The sequence below is a fragment of the Monodelphis domestica genome, chromosome 5, assembly GCF_027887165.1.
Source record: "Monodelphis domestica isolate mMonDom1 chromosome 5, mMonDom1.pri, whole genome shotgun sequence".
Taxonomy (NCBI): Eukaryota; Metazoa; Chordata; class Mammalia; order Didelphimorphia; family Didelphidae; genus Monodelphis; species Monodelphis domestica.
Window position 1 is genome coordinate 4,405,696 of NC_077231.1, and position 17,019 is coordinate 4,422,714.

General features: G+C 55.5%; 2 protein-coding genes across 2 annotated transcripts; one reads left to right on the plus strand and one right to left on the minus strand.

The window, feature by feature from the left end:
• Positions 1-523: 523 nt before the first annotated feature.
• Positions 524-5,518, minus strand: MCAT (malonyl-CoA-acyl carrier protein transacylase). The gene is made up of 4 exons (XM_001369954.4): positions 4,889-5,518; positions 3,217-3,304; positions 1,493-1,710; positions 524-1,134 (listed from the first exon to the last, which is right to left on the minus strand). The coding sequence occupies exons 1-4, from the start codon at positions 5,324-5,326 to the stop codon at positions 700-702; spliced, it is 1,179 nt and encodes a 392-aa protein (XP_001369991.1). The 5' UTR covers positions 5,327-5,518; the 3' UTR covers positions 524-699.
• A 2,173-nt stretch (positions 5,519-7,691) lies between these two features.
• On the plus strand, positions 7,692-16,454 carry TSPO (translocator protein). The gene is made up of 4 exons (XM_001369894.4): positions 7,692-7,811; positions 13,902-14,097; positions 14,905-15,043; positions 15,979-16,454. Exons 2-4 carry the CDS (start codon positions 13,916-13,918, stop codon positions 16,159-16,161), a joined length of 504 nt encoding a protein of 167 aa, XP_001369931.2. The 5' UTR covers positions 7,692-7,811; positions 13,902-13,915; the 3' UTR covers positions 16,162-16,454.
• Positions 16,455-17,019: the final 565 nt, after the last annotated feature.

Here is a 17,019-nt window from a genome sequence, read left to right on the forward strand (position 1 = left end):
AGCCCCAAACCAAGAGTCTGGAAGCTCAGCAACAGGAAGGCTGTGCCTCCCGGCCCGGTCTGGTCCCACGTCCGTGCTCAGCTACACTGGGTGGCAGAGAGAGCGCTGGACCAAGGCCTTTCTAGTCATGCTTCCCTCTCCAGCCTCAGTTTCTTCCCCTGTAAAAGGACACTGTGTCTTTGCATCGTGACTGTGAGGAGGAGCCCAAAGGCCAGAGGCAGGTTTGGGGGGATGGAGGTCAGGACAAGCTTCCTCCCCTACAGGAAGGGGCTGCCTTGGGAAGAGGGGGTTCTGCCTCCCAGGAGCCTTTCCAGCAGAGGCCCTTTGGTGCAGGGTTGGGCGTCTCTGGGGGCTATGCCTTCTGACTTGGGGGGCTCTCATCTCATTTATCCCACTGCACTGGGGGTTAAGCCTCTGGGACCAGACCTAAGGGGGTCATCATCCTCTGGCTGACTCTCTCCTCCAGCCATGACATGTTTTAGATGACATTTGAAACAAGACAGCTGCCAAAGAACACAGGATGTGACAGTGCCAAGAACTTTCTATTTTACAGCCCTCAGCCTGGCCAGCCCCAAGCCGATCCAGGGAGCAGCCCGGGGAGGGAGGCTCCCTCTGACAAGACCGTTGCGAGGACTCCAAAGGGGTTCCCAGGGGTCAGCACCCTCCAATCCAATCCAGCTAATGACAGAGCAGCCTGAGCTAGACCTCTGGGGCCTTCTCCTCCTCTTTGTCTTCCTCCATCACGGTCACGTGGCTGTAGGTCTTCCAAGCCTTAAGGTTACAGTTCTTCAGAATGGCCCCTAGTTGCCTCCCAGGTCCCACCTCGATGGTCTGTGGGAACTCTATGCCTTTCCTGCGCTCGTAGATGGCATGCATGGTCTGCTCCCACTTCACAGGGGACACAACCTGCTTCACCAGCAGTTGCCGGATGTGCTTGGCATGCATGTACTTATTGCCATCCACATTGGAATGGACAGAGACCAAGGGCCTCTTTATGTCAATTTTCTTTAAGACTTGTGCCAGCGGTTCCAGGGCAGGTTCCATGAGGCACGTGTGGAACCCTCCGCTGACTGGCAGCATCCTGACTCTCTTGAAGTGATACTTGGAGGAATTCTTCTGGAGGAACTGCAGAGCCTGACATAGAACAAACAGGGGAAAGAGTCAGGGCTGCCACGCACCCACAACCATCCAGGGTGGCAGACTCACTGTCTGTCTGACCTAGAGGATGTGGACCCTTAGGGTGGGGTGAGTGCCTGCCAGCCCACACTGACTACCAAGGACTGAGGCCTGACTGAGATACAGAAAAGGGAAATGACTTTCTTAAAGTCCCATGGCTACTTGGCAGCAGGGCTGGGTGAGACTCCAGGGTCCTCAGATGGGAATCGGTCTCTTCTGCTCCTAGAAAGGGGATCTTCTGGGATCCTTCCTGTTGTTCCTTGGGAGATCTAAGCAGGAAATCTTAAAAGTCCCAAAGACCCCTGAGGACACTTACTTGTAGGTGTCCAGAAATCACTCTGCAGTCAGGAAATAGGTAGTTGGCCACCTCACACACGGGCTGCTTGATGCCCAGGGTCCGGCAGTGCTCTTGTGCATCCAGACACGCCACCTTGTACTGGGACTGAGGCCGACCGAGCACAGACAGCATCCCACTGGGTATTGCTGCTGCTGCTTCCTCCATGGCCTCTGCACGGACCTTGACTACATGCAATCCTGACAAGGAGCAAAGGTCACTGATTACTGGATGGGCATCTGGTATGCTCTCACTGTGTGCCAGGCTCTATGCCATGGACTGAGGGTTAAAAAGAAAAAGCAAAGACAATTCCTGCACTCGAAGGGCTCCTGTTCTAGTGGGGGAAGACACGAGGTAATCACTAGGGACATGTAAGATACAGATAGTAAAAATAGAAGGGTCATCTCAAGGAGAAGGCACTGCAGGCTGGCTACGGAAGATGGGATTTCAAGGGGACACCAGGAGGCAGAGGGGGTACAAGGGAGGGCCACAGCTGAGCCACAGGAGAGATTGCCTGACTGGAGGAGTTACATGGAAAGGCAAAAAGGAGCTGCGTGGTGAAGGCTTCATCAGCTGCTTCTGGAGGAGCCAGGGAAGTAGATTGGATGGTGGGGGATGATGTGGTTGGAAGATCACCTTGGAAGCTGAGCAGAGGCTGGACTGGAGGGGAGAAACTGAGGAGGCAGACCAGCCTAAGCACAGGAGGGTGGTTTTCAGTTCTGTAGACTTGGCCCTTCATTTCCCTGTGGAATGACTGACTCAGAGCCAGAAGGGACCTCTGGAAGTGAAGTGGTCCAGCCTGAGCACAGCCTCTATAGCTGCCCGCATTGCTAGTTCTCTCTGACCCCCTCTGTCCCCAATAGGACACACAAGGAGTTCAGCAGCGATAGGGAGGAGAGGGCAGCACAGGAGCTGGATGGGACGGGGGAGTCAAAAGGGAGGGTTGTTCAGGGTAGAGGTGGGTCATCAGGGGATGGGGAGAGAGAGAGGGAGGGAGGGAATATGGGACAGGGAAAGAGGGAGAGACAGAGACAGAGAGAGCACATGGGAGAAGAGTTACACATCTAAGTACAGACAGAGTCCATATGCAGGGTGAGGAGGGCTTTTCCAAGCAGAGGCAATGGAAGGAAACTAAGGAAGGTGGGGCTGGAAGAGAACCCAGAAGGGAAGTTGAGCCACATTCACAGTGATGGGCCCCACTGAATTCACGCATTTGCTGAGACAGGATAAGAGCATGTGGCAGGTGGGAGGGGGAACAAAACCTTGACATTTAGGATTCTTCAATTGGTTTCTTTTTTGGTTCACACAAATGACTTCATCAGCGTTGGAGGGCTATTACCAGGGTTACCCAGGACCCCTGACCCCCACTCACAGTGTGTCAGGGTAGGTCAGGTCTCAGGGCTTCCTGGCTCCAGGGTCAGCTCTCAATACACTGATATGCCACCTCTCTCCTCTGTCTACAACTACTGTATTATAGATTAAGAAACTGAGGCATGGGCTCCAAGTATTGGTAAGAGTCAGAGCCAGAAACTGAAAGCAGCTGTTCTGGGTCCAGTGCTCTGCCCACTCCACTCTACTGCTTTCCAACTCTACCCTCTTACTTTCGAGGCAGAATCACTGTGTAAGTCAGTGTCATTTCAAACAATGGCACAAAAACCCCTGCTGGCCACATCCCCATGGTCCAATCTAGCAAACATCCATAGTACCTTCTTCAAATTCTAAGGCACCAGCAAACACAAGGGCTGCAAACTCTCCCACACTGAATCCAGCTGCAGCAACACAAGTCTCAATAACCTGTGGTGAGAGATGCATAACACAAAGTCAGGCCTTGAAAGTGGGGCTCTGAAATAACCAGGGTGGGCTGGAGCTGGAGTCTGACACGGGGTCCTGAGGCTCCATATGAGCAGCAAGGAATCCTGTGCTCCTATGAGGAGGGTAGGCTTCTAGGCTGGGCAAGGCTCCTTCTTGGTGACAAGGAGCACTGTCAGGGAACTGATTCCTAACAGCAAGAAATCCTGTGCTCCTATGAGGAGGGTAGGCCCCTAGCTTGGGTGGAATTCCTTCTTGGGAATGCTGCAAGGGGACTGACTTCTCTAGCACAGAATGAAGCACTCTCCACAGCCCACATTTGGATTCTCTGCTCACCCTAGAGTGTCCCTCTGCCACTATGGCCCTTTCCCAGCTCAGATCATGAGTTGTTTCCTGACTAGAATGTAAGCTCCCTGAGCAGAGGCTGGCTTCTTTTTGTCTAGTTCTGTCCCTAGCTCTTCACACAGTGCCTTTTCCCCTTTATTCCCTCACCTGTCAATCCTTCCAATGTCCCTTCTACTCCCCCCTCCCTCAACTGATCACTTCCCACTGTCTGACAGGTCCCATAACCTGGAATGCCTCCTTCCTTCCTTTTCCCTTTGCTGATCTGTCCATCTCAATTTATGCATTAAACAATGGGTGGGACATTTGGACTCTCAGCTCCAGATCCTTCTAGCACTATACCTAGGAACCTTACAGCTTAAAGGTTCTCAGTCTTCCAAACCTGACTTGTAGGCCTCTGACTTCCCCATTTAATCCTCCTGGAGCCTAGATAGCAAAGAACATTAGAACTAGCTGGAACACCTGCTTTATCAATAAGCATAGTGGGTAACATAGTGGGTAACAACTAGACAGGATGGGAGAGACACCGCCTAGTCTTGGGTTAGAAAATCCTGCAAATATTAAAAAATAACTGATAATCCAAAGTTGATTTTTCCTTCTTTTGGGAAAATCTCAGATCAGATGGGGGGTGGGGGGAAGAGGAACAATTTCCAAGAGAAAAGATAAAACAGATGTTGGATTAAGTGTTTTTGTTGCCCCCCAACACTCTGGAGCACGAGGGGGGGGGGGATTAAACACAGAATCAGGTTCTTCTTGGTCTAGAGGCAGCTGCATAGTCCTGACACCTGGGAGGTCAACATTCAGAGTCCAATTGCCCTTTCCCCATTATGTAGAAGGGATAACCAAGGTCCAGTCCTAAAGATGGAAGGGACCTCCATGATTCCATCTCCCCTACTTTACTGTGGAGGAAACTGAGGCCCAGGGTAAGGAAGTGACTGGTCAAGGTCACACCTTGAACTCAGGCTCTCCTCTCTGTAGAGATGCTGGAGGAGAGGAGTCTCGGTCCTCCCTTCATTCCTTCTTCTGTCCCTGGTTAGTTTACAAAGTGCTTTACTCATCATCCATCTCCCCAAAGCCTCACAAGCAGCCCTGGTCATCTGTAACTGCTGTAACCCATCGTACAGAAGTGCAGACTCAGGCTACATTTTGGTGGGTAGTGCAGGCGGGAGAGGATGCCAGATGCCAGAGCACGCGCAGCTACTTGCTGGGGCTGGGGGCGGGGCTTACCTCGGGCCGCTGGTGTCGGAGCGCTTCCAGCGCGGCAAGCGAGACCACATAGAGCGCAGGCTGACAGCGGACTGTGCGCTCCAGCTCCTTGCTCGGCCCTTGTAGGCTCAGTTCCAGCAGGTCATAGCCCAGCGCGCGCCCGGCGACGTCGTAGAGCGTACGCACGCCCGGGTATTGCAGAAGCGCGCGCCCCATGCCCACGACCTGGCTGCCCTGGCCCGGGAAGAGCAGCACTGAGGTGGCCTGGGGGTTCGGCCGAGAGCGATCCCTGTGCTTCGGGCTCGAGCCCACCGAGGCGTCATTCAGCAGCGCCGCCACATCCACCACCTCAGATGGCGGCGGCGGCCCTGCGGGATCCCGAGCTTGTGAGGACCAGAGGCGCCGCCAGAGCGCGCCGGCTGCCCCTGCGCCAAACCGAAGTCGGATGGGGGCCGCCATGACAGAAGCCGCCGTCGCCGCAGTCCCCGCTCCCGGCGCCGTTGCCTAGCAACACCTGACGCGCTACGTGGCTACGCACGCACCTCGGTCCGACCATCGTACGGGGAAACCGGCGTCCGGCAGGAAAGTTCCTTCTCCTTACAGCGCCCTCTCCTTAACAATGATAATAAATATGACGCATTTTAATGATATAATTATAAGTGACAACCCCAATTTCTTTTCTTTTTTAATTTGGACAATTTTATTAAATTAATTAATTTAGAATATTTTTCCATGATTACAAGATTCAGTTTCTTTCCCTCCCCTCCCCCCAACCCCTTCCCATAGCTGACGTGCAACTCCACTGGGCTTTTACATGTGTCGTTGATCAAGACCTATTTCCATATTATTGAGATTTGTACTAGGGTGATCGGTTAGTCTCCATCCCCAGCCATGTCCCCCTCAACCATGTGATCAAGCAGTTGTTTCCTTCTTTGGTGTTTCTGCTCCCACAGTTCTTCCTCTGGATGCGGATTTCTCCTGAGTCCCTCAGAATTGTCCTGGCTCACTGCACTGCTGCTAGTAGAGAAGTCCATTACATTCAATTGTGCCACAGTGTATCAGTCTCTGTGTACAGTGTTCTCCTGGCTCTGCTCCTTTCACTCTGCATCACTTCCTGGAGGTTGTTCCAGTCTCCGTGGAATTCCTCCACTTTATTATTCCTTTGAGCACAATAGTATTCCCTCACCAACATATACCACAATGTGTTCAGCCATTCCCCAATTGAAGGGCATCCCCTCATTGTCCAATTTTTGGCCACCACAAAGAGCACAGCTATGAATATTCTTGTACAGTTCTTTTTCCTTATTATCTCTTTGGGGTACAAACCCAGCAGTGCTATGGCTGGATCAAAGGGCAGACAGTCTTTTAGCACCCTTTGGGCATAGTTCCAAATTGCCCTCCAGAATGGTTGGATCCATTCACAACTCCACCAGCAGTGCTCTTCCATGGATTTAAAAAAAAATGCAAATCAATAGTATCCATCACCAACATATACCACAATGTGTTCAGCCATTCCCCAACTGAAGGGCATCCCCTCATTTTCCAATTTTTGGCCACCACAAAGAGTGTAGCTATGAATATTCTTGTACCAGTCTTTTTCCTTATTATCTCTTTGGGGTACAAACTCATCAGTGCTACGGACAGCCCCGATTTCTGTAGTGCTTCAAGGTTTTTGAAGCTCCCCCTTCTCTGCATCCAGTGGGATTTGTCAGGTTAAGAAAGTCACCCAAGGGGGGCAGCTGGGTAGTTCAGTGGATTGAGAGCCAGGCCTGGAGACAGGAGGTCCTAGGTTCAAATCTGGCCTCAGACACTGGGCAAGTCACTTAACCCTCATTGCCTAGCCCTTAGCACTCTTCTGCCTTGGAGCCAATACACAGTATTGACTCCATAATAACTGACTCCAAGACTGAAGGTGAGGGTTTATTAAAAAAAAAAAAGAAAAAGAAAGTCACCCAAGGTCACACAGCATATCAATGATACAGCCAGACTCCAGAGCTGGAAGGAACCTTGGAAGCCAGCTAGTCTGATACCAACAGCTCACAGATGTGGAAACTGAGGCAAACTAAGGATGAAATGACTTGCCCAGGGTCACACAGCTAATGTTTGAGGTCAAATTTGAACTCAGGTCTTTCGGACTCTAGACCCTACTCTCTATACACTATGGCACCACCTAGTGCCTACCTTTGGAAAAAGTAGAAGGCTGTAAATGGGAGCCCTTATTCCTTCTGCCCTTGACGTGTTTGGGGTGTTGCGCTGAGTACCTCACAGTCCTCCAGAAAAATCTCTAAAAATTCATGATTGTGTTTGAGGTTCGGGAGCATCAATTTACACTAGAGAGGGATCTCGAGGATCATCTCCATTTTACAGATCAGGAAACTGAGGGCTCCCAGGGCAATTGATGCTTACCCAAGATCCTACAAAGAGTAAGGAGTGTGGTCAGGATTTGAACCCAGGTCTTCTGATGCCCAACATCCTACGTCAGTCCGTGATCGGTTGAATGAATAGAAGTGTTTATTAAGCACTTCCTATGAGCCAACCCAAAAAGCCAAGAGAAAAGTCAGGCTCTGCGGTGGGGGGAAGTTTTGGTTGCGGGTCGGGGCTTCAGGGGCCGCGCCTTCATCCCTGCTCAGAGATCCCAGCGTTCCTGAGGCTGACCCATTAAGGCCAGCCTTGCTTGCCCAGGATGGGCCGGGCTCTCTGGACACATGTGGGCCGTGTCAAGGAAGGGGAATTAGCAGGGGGAGCAGGAGAGCCCAAAGGGAAGGGGTGGGGGCGAGCTCCTCCGCGGTCCCCCAGGCAGGGCGAGGAGGGGCCAGGGGGCGGGAGGGAGGGCAGGGCTGGGCGGGCCGGTGCGTGGGGGCGGGATTGGCTGCCGGCTCCGGGGCTGTCTCCAGGCTGGCTGCTCTGGGGCGCACTTTCCGTCCCGACCTCGGCGGCGTCTCAGGTGAGTGAGCGGCCCCCGGCCCCCAGCCCCGCTCGCTGTCCCCTTTGGCTAATCTGCTGTGGAGCCGCGGCCGGACGAGCTCGGGCCCGCTCCTTGCCCCTCCCCTCACTTCCCTGGCGAGGGCACCGCTACGGGGGCATCGCCTGTCCCATCCCCCTAGCCAGACACAGCGGCGGGCTGGAAGGGGCTCTTCCAGGGGCAACAACCCCCCCCCCCCCCCGCCCGGGGTCCGACTGTGGACCTGGACGGAAGGAAGCGTCGGAAATGGTGGGGCGGGGAGGGACTGCCCTGGAGTCCCGCTTCCTCATTTCGCAGATGAGGCAAGTGAGTGGCTGTGCCCGGGCGCCCCAAGCTTCCTGGCCCACCTTGGAAAAGCCAGGCTCCGGAGGTAGTGAGCTCCCCGCCCCTGGACGGAGTTCAAACAGGAGCTGGAGCTTCCCAAGGCCTGAGAGTGCCTGTGGTTCCAAGTGTCCCGGCTGACTGCCGGGGCTGGAGGAGGATTTTCCCTTCATCCCTTCAGAAGGTGGGGGGCCCCCTCCCTGCCCAGGGGCCACTTTAAATTCCCTGAGGTTGTTCTGGGCCTGGGCGGCGACGCCTCTGCTCTTGGGCAACTTCCTGGAAAAGCAGGCGGAGCAGGGCCAGGCTGGGACTTGCCCAGGCTCACGCCTGGTACCAAGGCAGAAAGAGGAGCTCAGGGGTGCCGGCCCAGACCCCCACTCTGGGGAAGACTCGCAAGCCTGGCCCCCAAAGTCAGGGAACGAGTGTGGGACAGAACTCTGCAGCCAGCTCTGCCCTGGAGGGTGAAGAAGAGCTCGAGGCTTCAGTGGCCTGAGCAGGGGTCAGCCAGGCCCATCCCCGAGCAGCCAGAAGAGCTGATGGCCTTGGCTGGCCACCCGCAGGGGGCTGCGTAGCTCTTCCTAGTAGATTTCCTAGCCTCCTTCTGGCTCGGCAGCCCCAAAGATGCTTTGTATCTCTTGGAGGAATCTTGATACATACTTCCTATTGCTGTGCACACAATGTCTCCTGGGGCAGAATTGGAGCTTCCCAAGGGCAGGGATTGTCTTTCAGTTTTTATTTGTACCCCCCCAAGGACAGTTCAGCCTCTTCAGTCACCTCCATCTCTTTGTGACCCATTTGGGGTTTTCTTGACCAAGATACCAGAAGGGTTTGCCATTTCCGTCTCCAGCTCGTTTGGCACATGAGGAACAGGGTGAAGTGACTTGTCCAGGGTCACACAGCTAAGGCGCATCTGAGGTCAGATTTGAACTCTTGACTCCAAGGCTAGCACTCTGCACTGTGGCACCCCCTCACTACCCACTGGTATAGAAGAGGAGCTTAATAAAGTCATCACTGATGAATGAAGAATGATGGCGGTCAGCTTTCTGGCAAGAAATGATCCCATTTCCCCAAAGTCCCTGATGGAGAAGGGGAAAGCCGTGTTTGGGGGCGGGATCACAGGGGGCTCTGGAGGGATGTTCTGGGATGGTCCACTGGGATGGACCCAGGAGCTAGAGCCTCCTTGCTCCACCCCAGCCAGCTCCAGTGAGTTCTTCCTTCCCTTCCCTGCCCTGAAAGCAAAGTCTGGCAGCCTGGAGTAACCCCTACTGGGACACTTCGTGCTGGTCTTAATGAGCCCCATTCCTGCTCTTCCCAAAGACCTCCGTGCCCAAGACTGGAGGCCGAGGCCAGGGATGTTTCCATGATGTCTCTGCCTCCATGCATGAAGCACTTAATGCCCAATTGCACCAAATGCTACTCTAGATGCTTTAAGAGAGGCTGGCACCTGGGGGCCCTCTGCCTTGCTCAACTGGAGGACTGGGTTCAGTTCTTGGCATCATGCTTGGTTTAGAAAGGGCATTGCCAGGGTGCCTAGATGGCTCAGTGGATAGAGCCAGACCTAGAGATGGGAGGTTCTGGGTTCAAATCTTCGCCCTGGATAAATCACTTTAACCCCAGTTACAACTTTTCTGCCTTGGCACCAATATTTGACAATGGTTCTAAGATGTAAGGAAAGAAAGGGAGGGAGAGAGAAGAGAGGGAGGGGAGAAGGAAGGAGGAAGGAAGGAAGGAAGGAAGGAAGGAAGGAAGGAAGGAGGAAGGAAGGAAGGAAGGAAGGAAGGAAGGAAGGAAGTGAGGAAGGAAGGAAGGAAGGAAGGAAGGAAGGAAGTGAGGAAGGAAGGAAGGAAGGAAGGAAGGAAGGAAGGAAGGAAGGAAGGAAGGAAGGAAGGAAGGAAGGAAGGAAGGAAGTGAGGAAGGAAGGAAGGAAGGAAGGAAGGAAGGAAGGAAGGAAGGAAGGAAGGACGGACATTGACCATGGGGAAGGCATCCAGAGGAGGTGACCGGCCCGGTGAGGGGACTGTCCTTCAAAGATGGAGTTAGGGAAATGGAGAATGTACCCTGGGGGTGACAATACTTGGTAGGCTGGTGTGGGGAGAGAGCTTGCCTACCAGTTGAATGGTGGAAGTGTGCTGGCACAGGCAAGTCTCCCCAGGGTCCCACACCCTGCCCAGTCATGCAGCTTCACAGGATTTGGGGCAGAGAGTGGGGGTCGTGCCTAAGTGCAGAGTGGGCCATGGTGAGCCCTAAAGAGCTCTAGAAGTGACCGTGATTCATTCATTGATCTGCTTGAATGGAGCTATGGATAACCTTGGCATTGACTCATAACTGTACTTTGGGGTCATGAGTGCCTCCCCCCACCCCAACTCCTCCAATGAGGACAGCAAGAAGGGACCATGGAGGAGATTCTCTTTTAGGTTGGGTTAGACTACACAATGCTGTCTGTGGTCCCTTCCTGCTCTGGATCAAGGTTCTTATTCTTCTAGCACACTTCTCTCTGTGCCTCAGTTTCCTCCTCTGTAAAACAAGGGCGTTGCCTCAGATGGCCAATGAGTTCTCTTCTAGCTCTAAGGCTCTGGCTTACTACCTGTGTGACCTTGCCCAAGTCATTGACCCTTGCTTGGCCTCCATAAAATAAGGGATTCAGCTCTCCTTCTATGATCCTTGACTGGCACAGGCTGGAAGGCTGAGGAGGCCTTGGGGTAGAAGGAGCCCCTGTATTCGGGACACTCTAGCATAGGGCAGTGGGTTTAGGATCCAGGCAGATGCTGACTCTCACCCACTTCTGGCACTTCCCAGCTCTGTGGTCCTTCCTCTCTGAGGTTCCTTTTCCTCATCCAGCCATGGCGTGGCCAGAGGGAACTTGCTTCATCTCTCTGGGTCTCCTCCTCTATAAAACGAGGGTGGGGAGGCCCAGAGGTTTCTGAATCCTTCCTTCCTTCCTTTCTCTCTCTCTCTCTCTTCCTCCCTCCCTCCTTCCTTCCTTCCTTTCTCTCTCTCTCTCTCTTTCTTTCTTTCTCTTTCTTTCTCTCTTTCTCTCTTTCTTTCTTTCTTTCTTTCTTTCTTTCTTTCTTTCTTTCTTTCTTTCTTTCTTTCTTTCTTTCTTTCTTTCTTTCTTTCTTTCTTTCTTTCTTTCTTTCTTTCTTTCTTTCTTTCTTTCTTTCTTTCTTTCTCTCTCTCTCTCTCTCTCTCTCTCTCTCTCTCTCTCTCTCTCTCTCTCTCTCTCTCTCCATACATATATACTCTCTCTCTATATATACTCATATATACTCTCCACACCGGGCAGAAGACCGGTGAGGGCTAGGGGATGGGGATTAAGGGACACACAGCTGGGAAGTGTCTGATGCCTCATTTGAACCCAGGACTTCCCATCTCTGGGTCTGGCTCTCCACCCATGGAGTCACCCAGCTGCTCCCTGCCACATCTGTCCTTGAAGGCTTCCAACTAGAGCAGGACCTGCTGGAGTTTGTCTACATCCTCGCTGGAGGAGTCCAGCTGTGATTCCTTTTTACAGATGAGAACACTGAGGCTCAGAGGGGATGCGCTATTTAGAACCAGAAGAGCCCTTCTCATTTTACAGAGGAGGAAGCCGAGGCCCAGAGAGGCAAAGAAAGGCTCTTGATCCTCTCTGGCTTTCTTTCCCCATGCCCTGTCCACTCTGTGAGTCGGTGTGTCGGTGTCTCCCCGAAGCTTCATGAGGGAGTTGGGTGGGGATAGAAAAGTCCCTGTTTTATAGGCGAGGCTCCCAGAGGAAGGGCCGGGCCCAGCTGGGGAAGCCAGGGGGAAAACCCTCCTGCCAGGAATCCGAGAAACCCTTCCTTCCGGAGGCCAGTGCTGCTCTTGGGACAAACCAAACATGGGGCCCAGAGCCTGCCTTGAGCACCCAGCCCAGGCTGGTAAATGTGCCGTCATCCCAGGCTTGGCAGCTGGGCAGCAGGCAGAGGGAGTGGAGGCCCAGGGGCTGCCTGGAGCTCAGGGAGGCTGTTCAGGACAGAGAAAGGGAGGAGGAGGCGAGCCAGCCTTGGGGGGAAGAGCTCCAGAGCTGCAGCGGGGAGATTTGGGAACTTGCTTATTCAAAAGCTATGTTTGAGCGAACCAGGAAGTCTCGCTGCTTCCTAGTTGGGAGGACCCTTATTGATGGGGAGACTGAGGCCAGGCAAGGAGATCGCATATCCGTGGTGGAGCTAGGCCTGGCATGCACGTGTCTTGGCGCCCTCTCCACTGCCCCAGGCTGCCCTTGATCCCCACAAGTGAGAGTCCCCTGGGCGGAGGGAAGGGCCTTGGCAGAGGGCAGGCCTGGGAGGGCAGGAAGCTTCTTGCATTTTCCCATCAGTTGTTGGTCTGGGCCGATGGCCAGGCTCGTAGCTCTTCCCTCCTGCTCCAATAGGGCCATCCTCTGTTTCCCTGCTTGCTGCTCCCTTCCTAGGACTCATTGTCAGGTGGGTATCTGAATTTGGCTCCAAGCCGAGAGAGCTAAAGCGGGACTGTGTGCTCCCCGCCCCGTCGGGGCCCCAAGGGGACAAGCGAGGGCCTGCTGGCATCTTTCTCCTTCATGGGAACTCGAATGAGGAGTCCAAGACACAGAACAGCAGAGCCAGAGGAGGCCTCTGGGAAAACGGGCTCCAGAGTAACAATAATAAGAACGATAAAGCTTAAAGCGATTTATACCTCTGCAATACCAGTATTGGAGGCAGCTAAGGTGGTTCTGTGGATAGAGCACCGGGGCTCGGGGTAGGAAGACCTGAATTCAGATCTGACCTCAGCCACTTCCTGGCTGTGGGGCCCTATGCAAGTCACTGAATGAGCCCTCTTTGCCTCAGTTTCCTCCTCTGTCCAGGGAGGGAAGTGGCCAACCAGTCCTGTGATCCTGGGAAAGTCACTTCACCCTCTTTGCCTCAGTTTCCTCCTCTGTCCAGGGAGCTGGGGAGGGAAGCGGCCACTCCCTCCAGTCTCTTTGCCCCCAAAACACCCACCTGGGGTCATGAGGTCAGACCCAACCGAACCGGAACCAAGTAGCCGACGTGCCGTCTACTTTTGAGATTGCAAAATCGTGCCGGGCTCGGCGGCGCTCCACGCCGGCGTCTGCGGTGAGGGGAAGAAGACCAGAAGACCGACAGGACGTCGGAGCCCGGCGATGGGCGGCTCCAAAGCCTCCAGAGACTGCTCGGATGGACGGCGAAGGCCGCGCCGCCTTCTTATGGATCCCCAACAGCGATCCACGCGGATGACGCAGGGATGGTGGAGGTTGTCTGCGTCGCGGCGCCTCCTGAATGCCCAGCACAGCACGACCCGGCGGCAGACTCGGGTAGATCTTGGGCCATCCTGGAGAAGTCAATCCCCACATTGGAACCAGACCTCCCCGATGCTCCCAACAGAACAGTGTTAACATCGGGCCGGGGCAGCCAAACGGCTCGGTGGGTAGAGCCAGGCCTGGACTTAGGAAGATGACCCTGGGCCAGTCACTGGCCCCCCACTGCCTAGCCCTGACCGCTCTTCTGCCTCGGAGCCAATACTTAAAACGGATTCCAGGACAGCAGGGAAGGCTTGTTTCAAGCCCATCGGGTCACCCCACCCCGCTCGTGCTCCCCCGAGATCCAGGCCCCCGGAGGGTCCCTCGTCTCCCGACGCTTTTGTTTGCCCCACGGAGGGCTCACGGCTCAAGAAGGATGGCGGCACGGTGGGGGCCTCCTTCCTCACCAGGCTCCCCATCAGCTGGCGCCGGTGCCTTCCCTGAGCTGCCCCTTTCTCTTTCAGAGGACACGCTGGACATGACGCCCCCCTGGGTCCCCGCGGTCGGCTTCACCCTGTTCCCGAGCGTCGGCGGCATCCTGGGCTCCCGGATCACCAGCCGCGAGGTGCCCACGTGGTACGCGACTCTGCAGAAGCCGTCGTGGCATCCGCCCTACTGGGCGCTGGCTCCGGTCTGGGGGACGCTGTACACGGCTATGGGGTAGGTGGGCCCTCCATCGGCAGGGGGCCTCGACCTTTGCCTGGATCCTTCCAGGGAGGGGGAGCTCAGCGCCTCACAAAGTAGCCTGCGCCGTGGTGTTTACGAGGTCTTCGGCGGGAAACCTGCCGGCCGTGCCTTCAGGGTGGCCCCGCGGCCCAAGGGGCTCGCCCGCTCCTTTGGCTCGGCCGTGCCCTTACTGACCCGAGAGGGTCCCCTTGGAGGCCGGGGGCACGATGGCGAAAGGGGGATGCGTAAAGCCCCCGCTTTGGCACCTGGAGGTCCGGGTCTAGCTCACAGCTGTACCTGCTCTGTGGCCTTGGACAAAGCTCAGCGTCCTCCTCCGGAAATACTAATGAAGAATTCTTTTTTACATTGAAATTTGCAATGACGCCCCCCAACCCCCAACCCCCAACCTCAGTTTCCTTGTTTGCCGCGTCAGAGGGCTACTGGGTAGTACAGCAGACCGAGGACCAGGCTTGAGTTTAAGCAAACTCGAGTTCGAATCCTTCCCCGAACAGTAGTTGCTACTTCACTTCTGTCTGCCTCAGTTTCCTGCACCATAAAATGGGGATTAGTGTGGTGGGGAGAGTAGGAGGGAGAGAATCTGGGCCCCAACATTCTTTGGAAAACGTTGGAAATGTTACATGTAATTGGGGGAAAAGAAAATAAAACCGAACAGAAAAAAAGTAAGGTGGAGAAGCTCTTGGCCCGCAGGCTGCAGAGGGCACCTCCGAGCTCAGAGGCTGAGGCTTCCCTCCTGCCTCCCATTGGCTGCTCAGCCCCTTGTGACTTGTTCTCCCGTTTCAGGTACGGCTCCTACCTGGTTTGGAAGGAGCTGGGGGGCTTCACAGAGCAGGCCCTGGTGCCCCTGGGCCTCTATGCGGGGCAGCTGGCTCTCAACTGGGCCTGGCCTCCCTTATTCTTCGGTGCTCACCAAATGGGCTGGGTAAGTCGGCGCTTGGGTGCTCCCTTTTCTACCGCGGCTCAGCGAGGGGGCAGATGTGAGGCGTCGGGACGGTGTTGTTCTCTGTGGGCGCCCTATAGACTATCTGGAGAGAGCCAGCGCCCCGGGGAGGATAGAGAAGACCGAGGGCCTCCCAGACTCTCCTCTGGGGAGCAGATTAGCTGAGGACGGAGGGCGGCCACCCAGGAAGGGGGATCTCCAGGACCATCCACCAGGGGGTGGAGGGAGGATCTAAGCTGAGAAATCCAGACCCCGGCGTCCAGGGTGAGCAGGTGCCCCAGCAGGAAGCCCCACGCTTGGGAGGGAGGCTGCGCAGAGGTTCTGCTGCAGACGGCCCGGTCCTAAGGCAGCCCAGCTCATCCAAGACCCCGTAGGGCCCCTGAGGCAGAGCTGACCCCGGGCCTTGCGCCCAAGTGCTTCTGGCTAGGAGCGTCTGAGAAACTCAGCCCCCGAGGCCTGGGGAAGGAGCCGGCTACACGAGGCCTCCCCAAACCAGACGGACTCAGAACCTGTAAGAGCTCATGCGCTGGATGTGGTGCCAAGTGCCGGGGACACACAGGCAGGGGCATCCCCGCCTCCCCCTGCCCGCACGGGGCGGATTCGGGCCAAAGCAGGGCCGTCTTGGAGGGGAGGCATTCGGAGTGGGGGAGCCCGAGACAGGCCTCTTGCAGCAGCTGAATTTGAGCCGGGTTCCCAAGGCCATTCCCTTCCCTCTCCCATCTGGCCTGCCCGGTCAAGCTTTGCAGCTTTTCCGTCACCGAAGGTGCTGAGAAAATGGAGGCCACGAGGGGAGTGGCGGAGAACGCGCAGGGGGTCGGCGGCCACATCGGGATCAGCAGCTTGTCTAGAAATTGCTCCACGCTGGAGTTTCTGGGCTGGCACCCAGGGCGGTGACTCTCCCTTGTTCCTCTCTGCAGGGCCTGGTGGAGATCGTCTTGACCAGTGGGGCTGCAGTGGCCACCACCCTGTCCTGGTACCCCGTGAGCCCGACGGCCTCCCGCCTCATGTACCCTTACCTGGCCTGGATGGCGATGGCCACCACCCTGAATTACTGCGTCTGGCGGGATAACAAGGGCAAGCGTCGCCGTGATTCTGAATAAAGGAGCGCCGAGTTCCTGGGTCTGAGATGGGCCTTGGTAAGGCTCCCACTTAGGGGGCCAGCTTGGCGAAGAACACGTCCTCTCTGCAGGCAGGGGCCCCTCAAAAGGTGGCCTCCCATCCAAACATTCTCTACTGGTGTCTTAGGATCCAATGGAAAGATTGGGCCATGCCTAGTTCCAGCGTTCTAAACGACCTGGGACGCCACCAAGCCACATTGGGGCCGCCATTTTGGTTTTGCTGTAGTGACTCACCAGCCCCCACTCTTATGTGCAAAATAAAGTTCTAAACAGTGTATTGTGATGACCTGTGATGTGGAGAAGATCCTGGTTCTCTCAGAAACTCACTTCAATATGTATAGTGTTGCCCGCCCGGGTGTGTAGCCAGTATATGGGTCTGAGGTGGGGGGGTTGGTTGGTCCAAGCCACACCCCAAAGAAAGCACGGATGAAACACACCCAACTACCAGTTTTTCAGCTGTTGCTGGCAGACCTTGGAGGAGGATTCCAATCCCCTCCCCCTTCCTGCTACCCAGCCTCCGTTTGCCCGGGCAGCTTCGGCCCATTGCCCTGCTTCTGCTAGAGAACAATGCTGATCCGAACGGTGCCTCGGGCCCCCAAACCCTGTGCTCCGCTCTCCTCTGCTGGCCTCCTGGCGCCCCTGCCTGGCTCCTGCCATTCTATCAGGTTGGAAAAAGGTGCCATCTTGGCTCCTGGGCACCATCCCTTGGGCCCTTCCCATGGCACGTCTCCCTGGCCTGGCGTGTTGGCAGGGAAGGGAAATGCCATTCTGGTAGGGAGCTCCTGGATGCTGCCAGCCCTCATGCCCTCCCCTGCCTCCAGGCACACGGCTTCTGCCTCA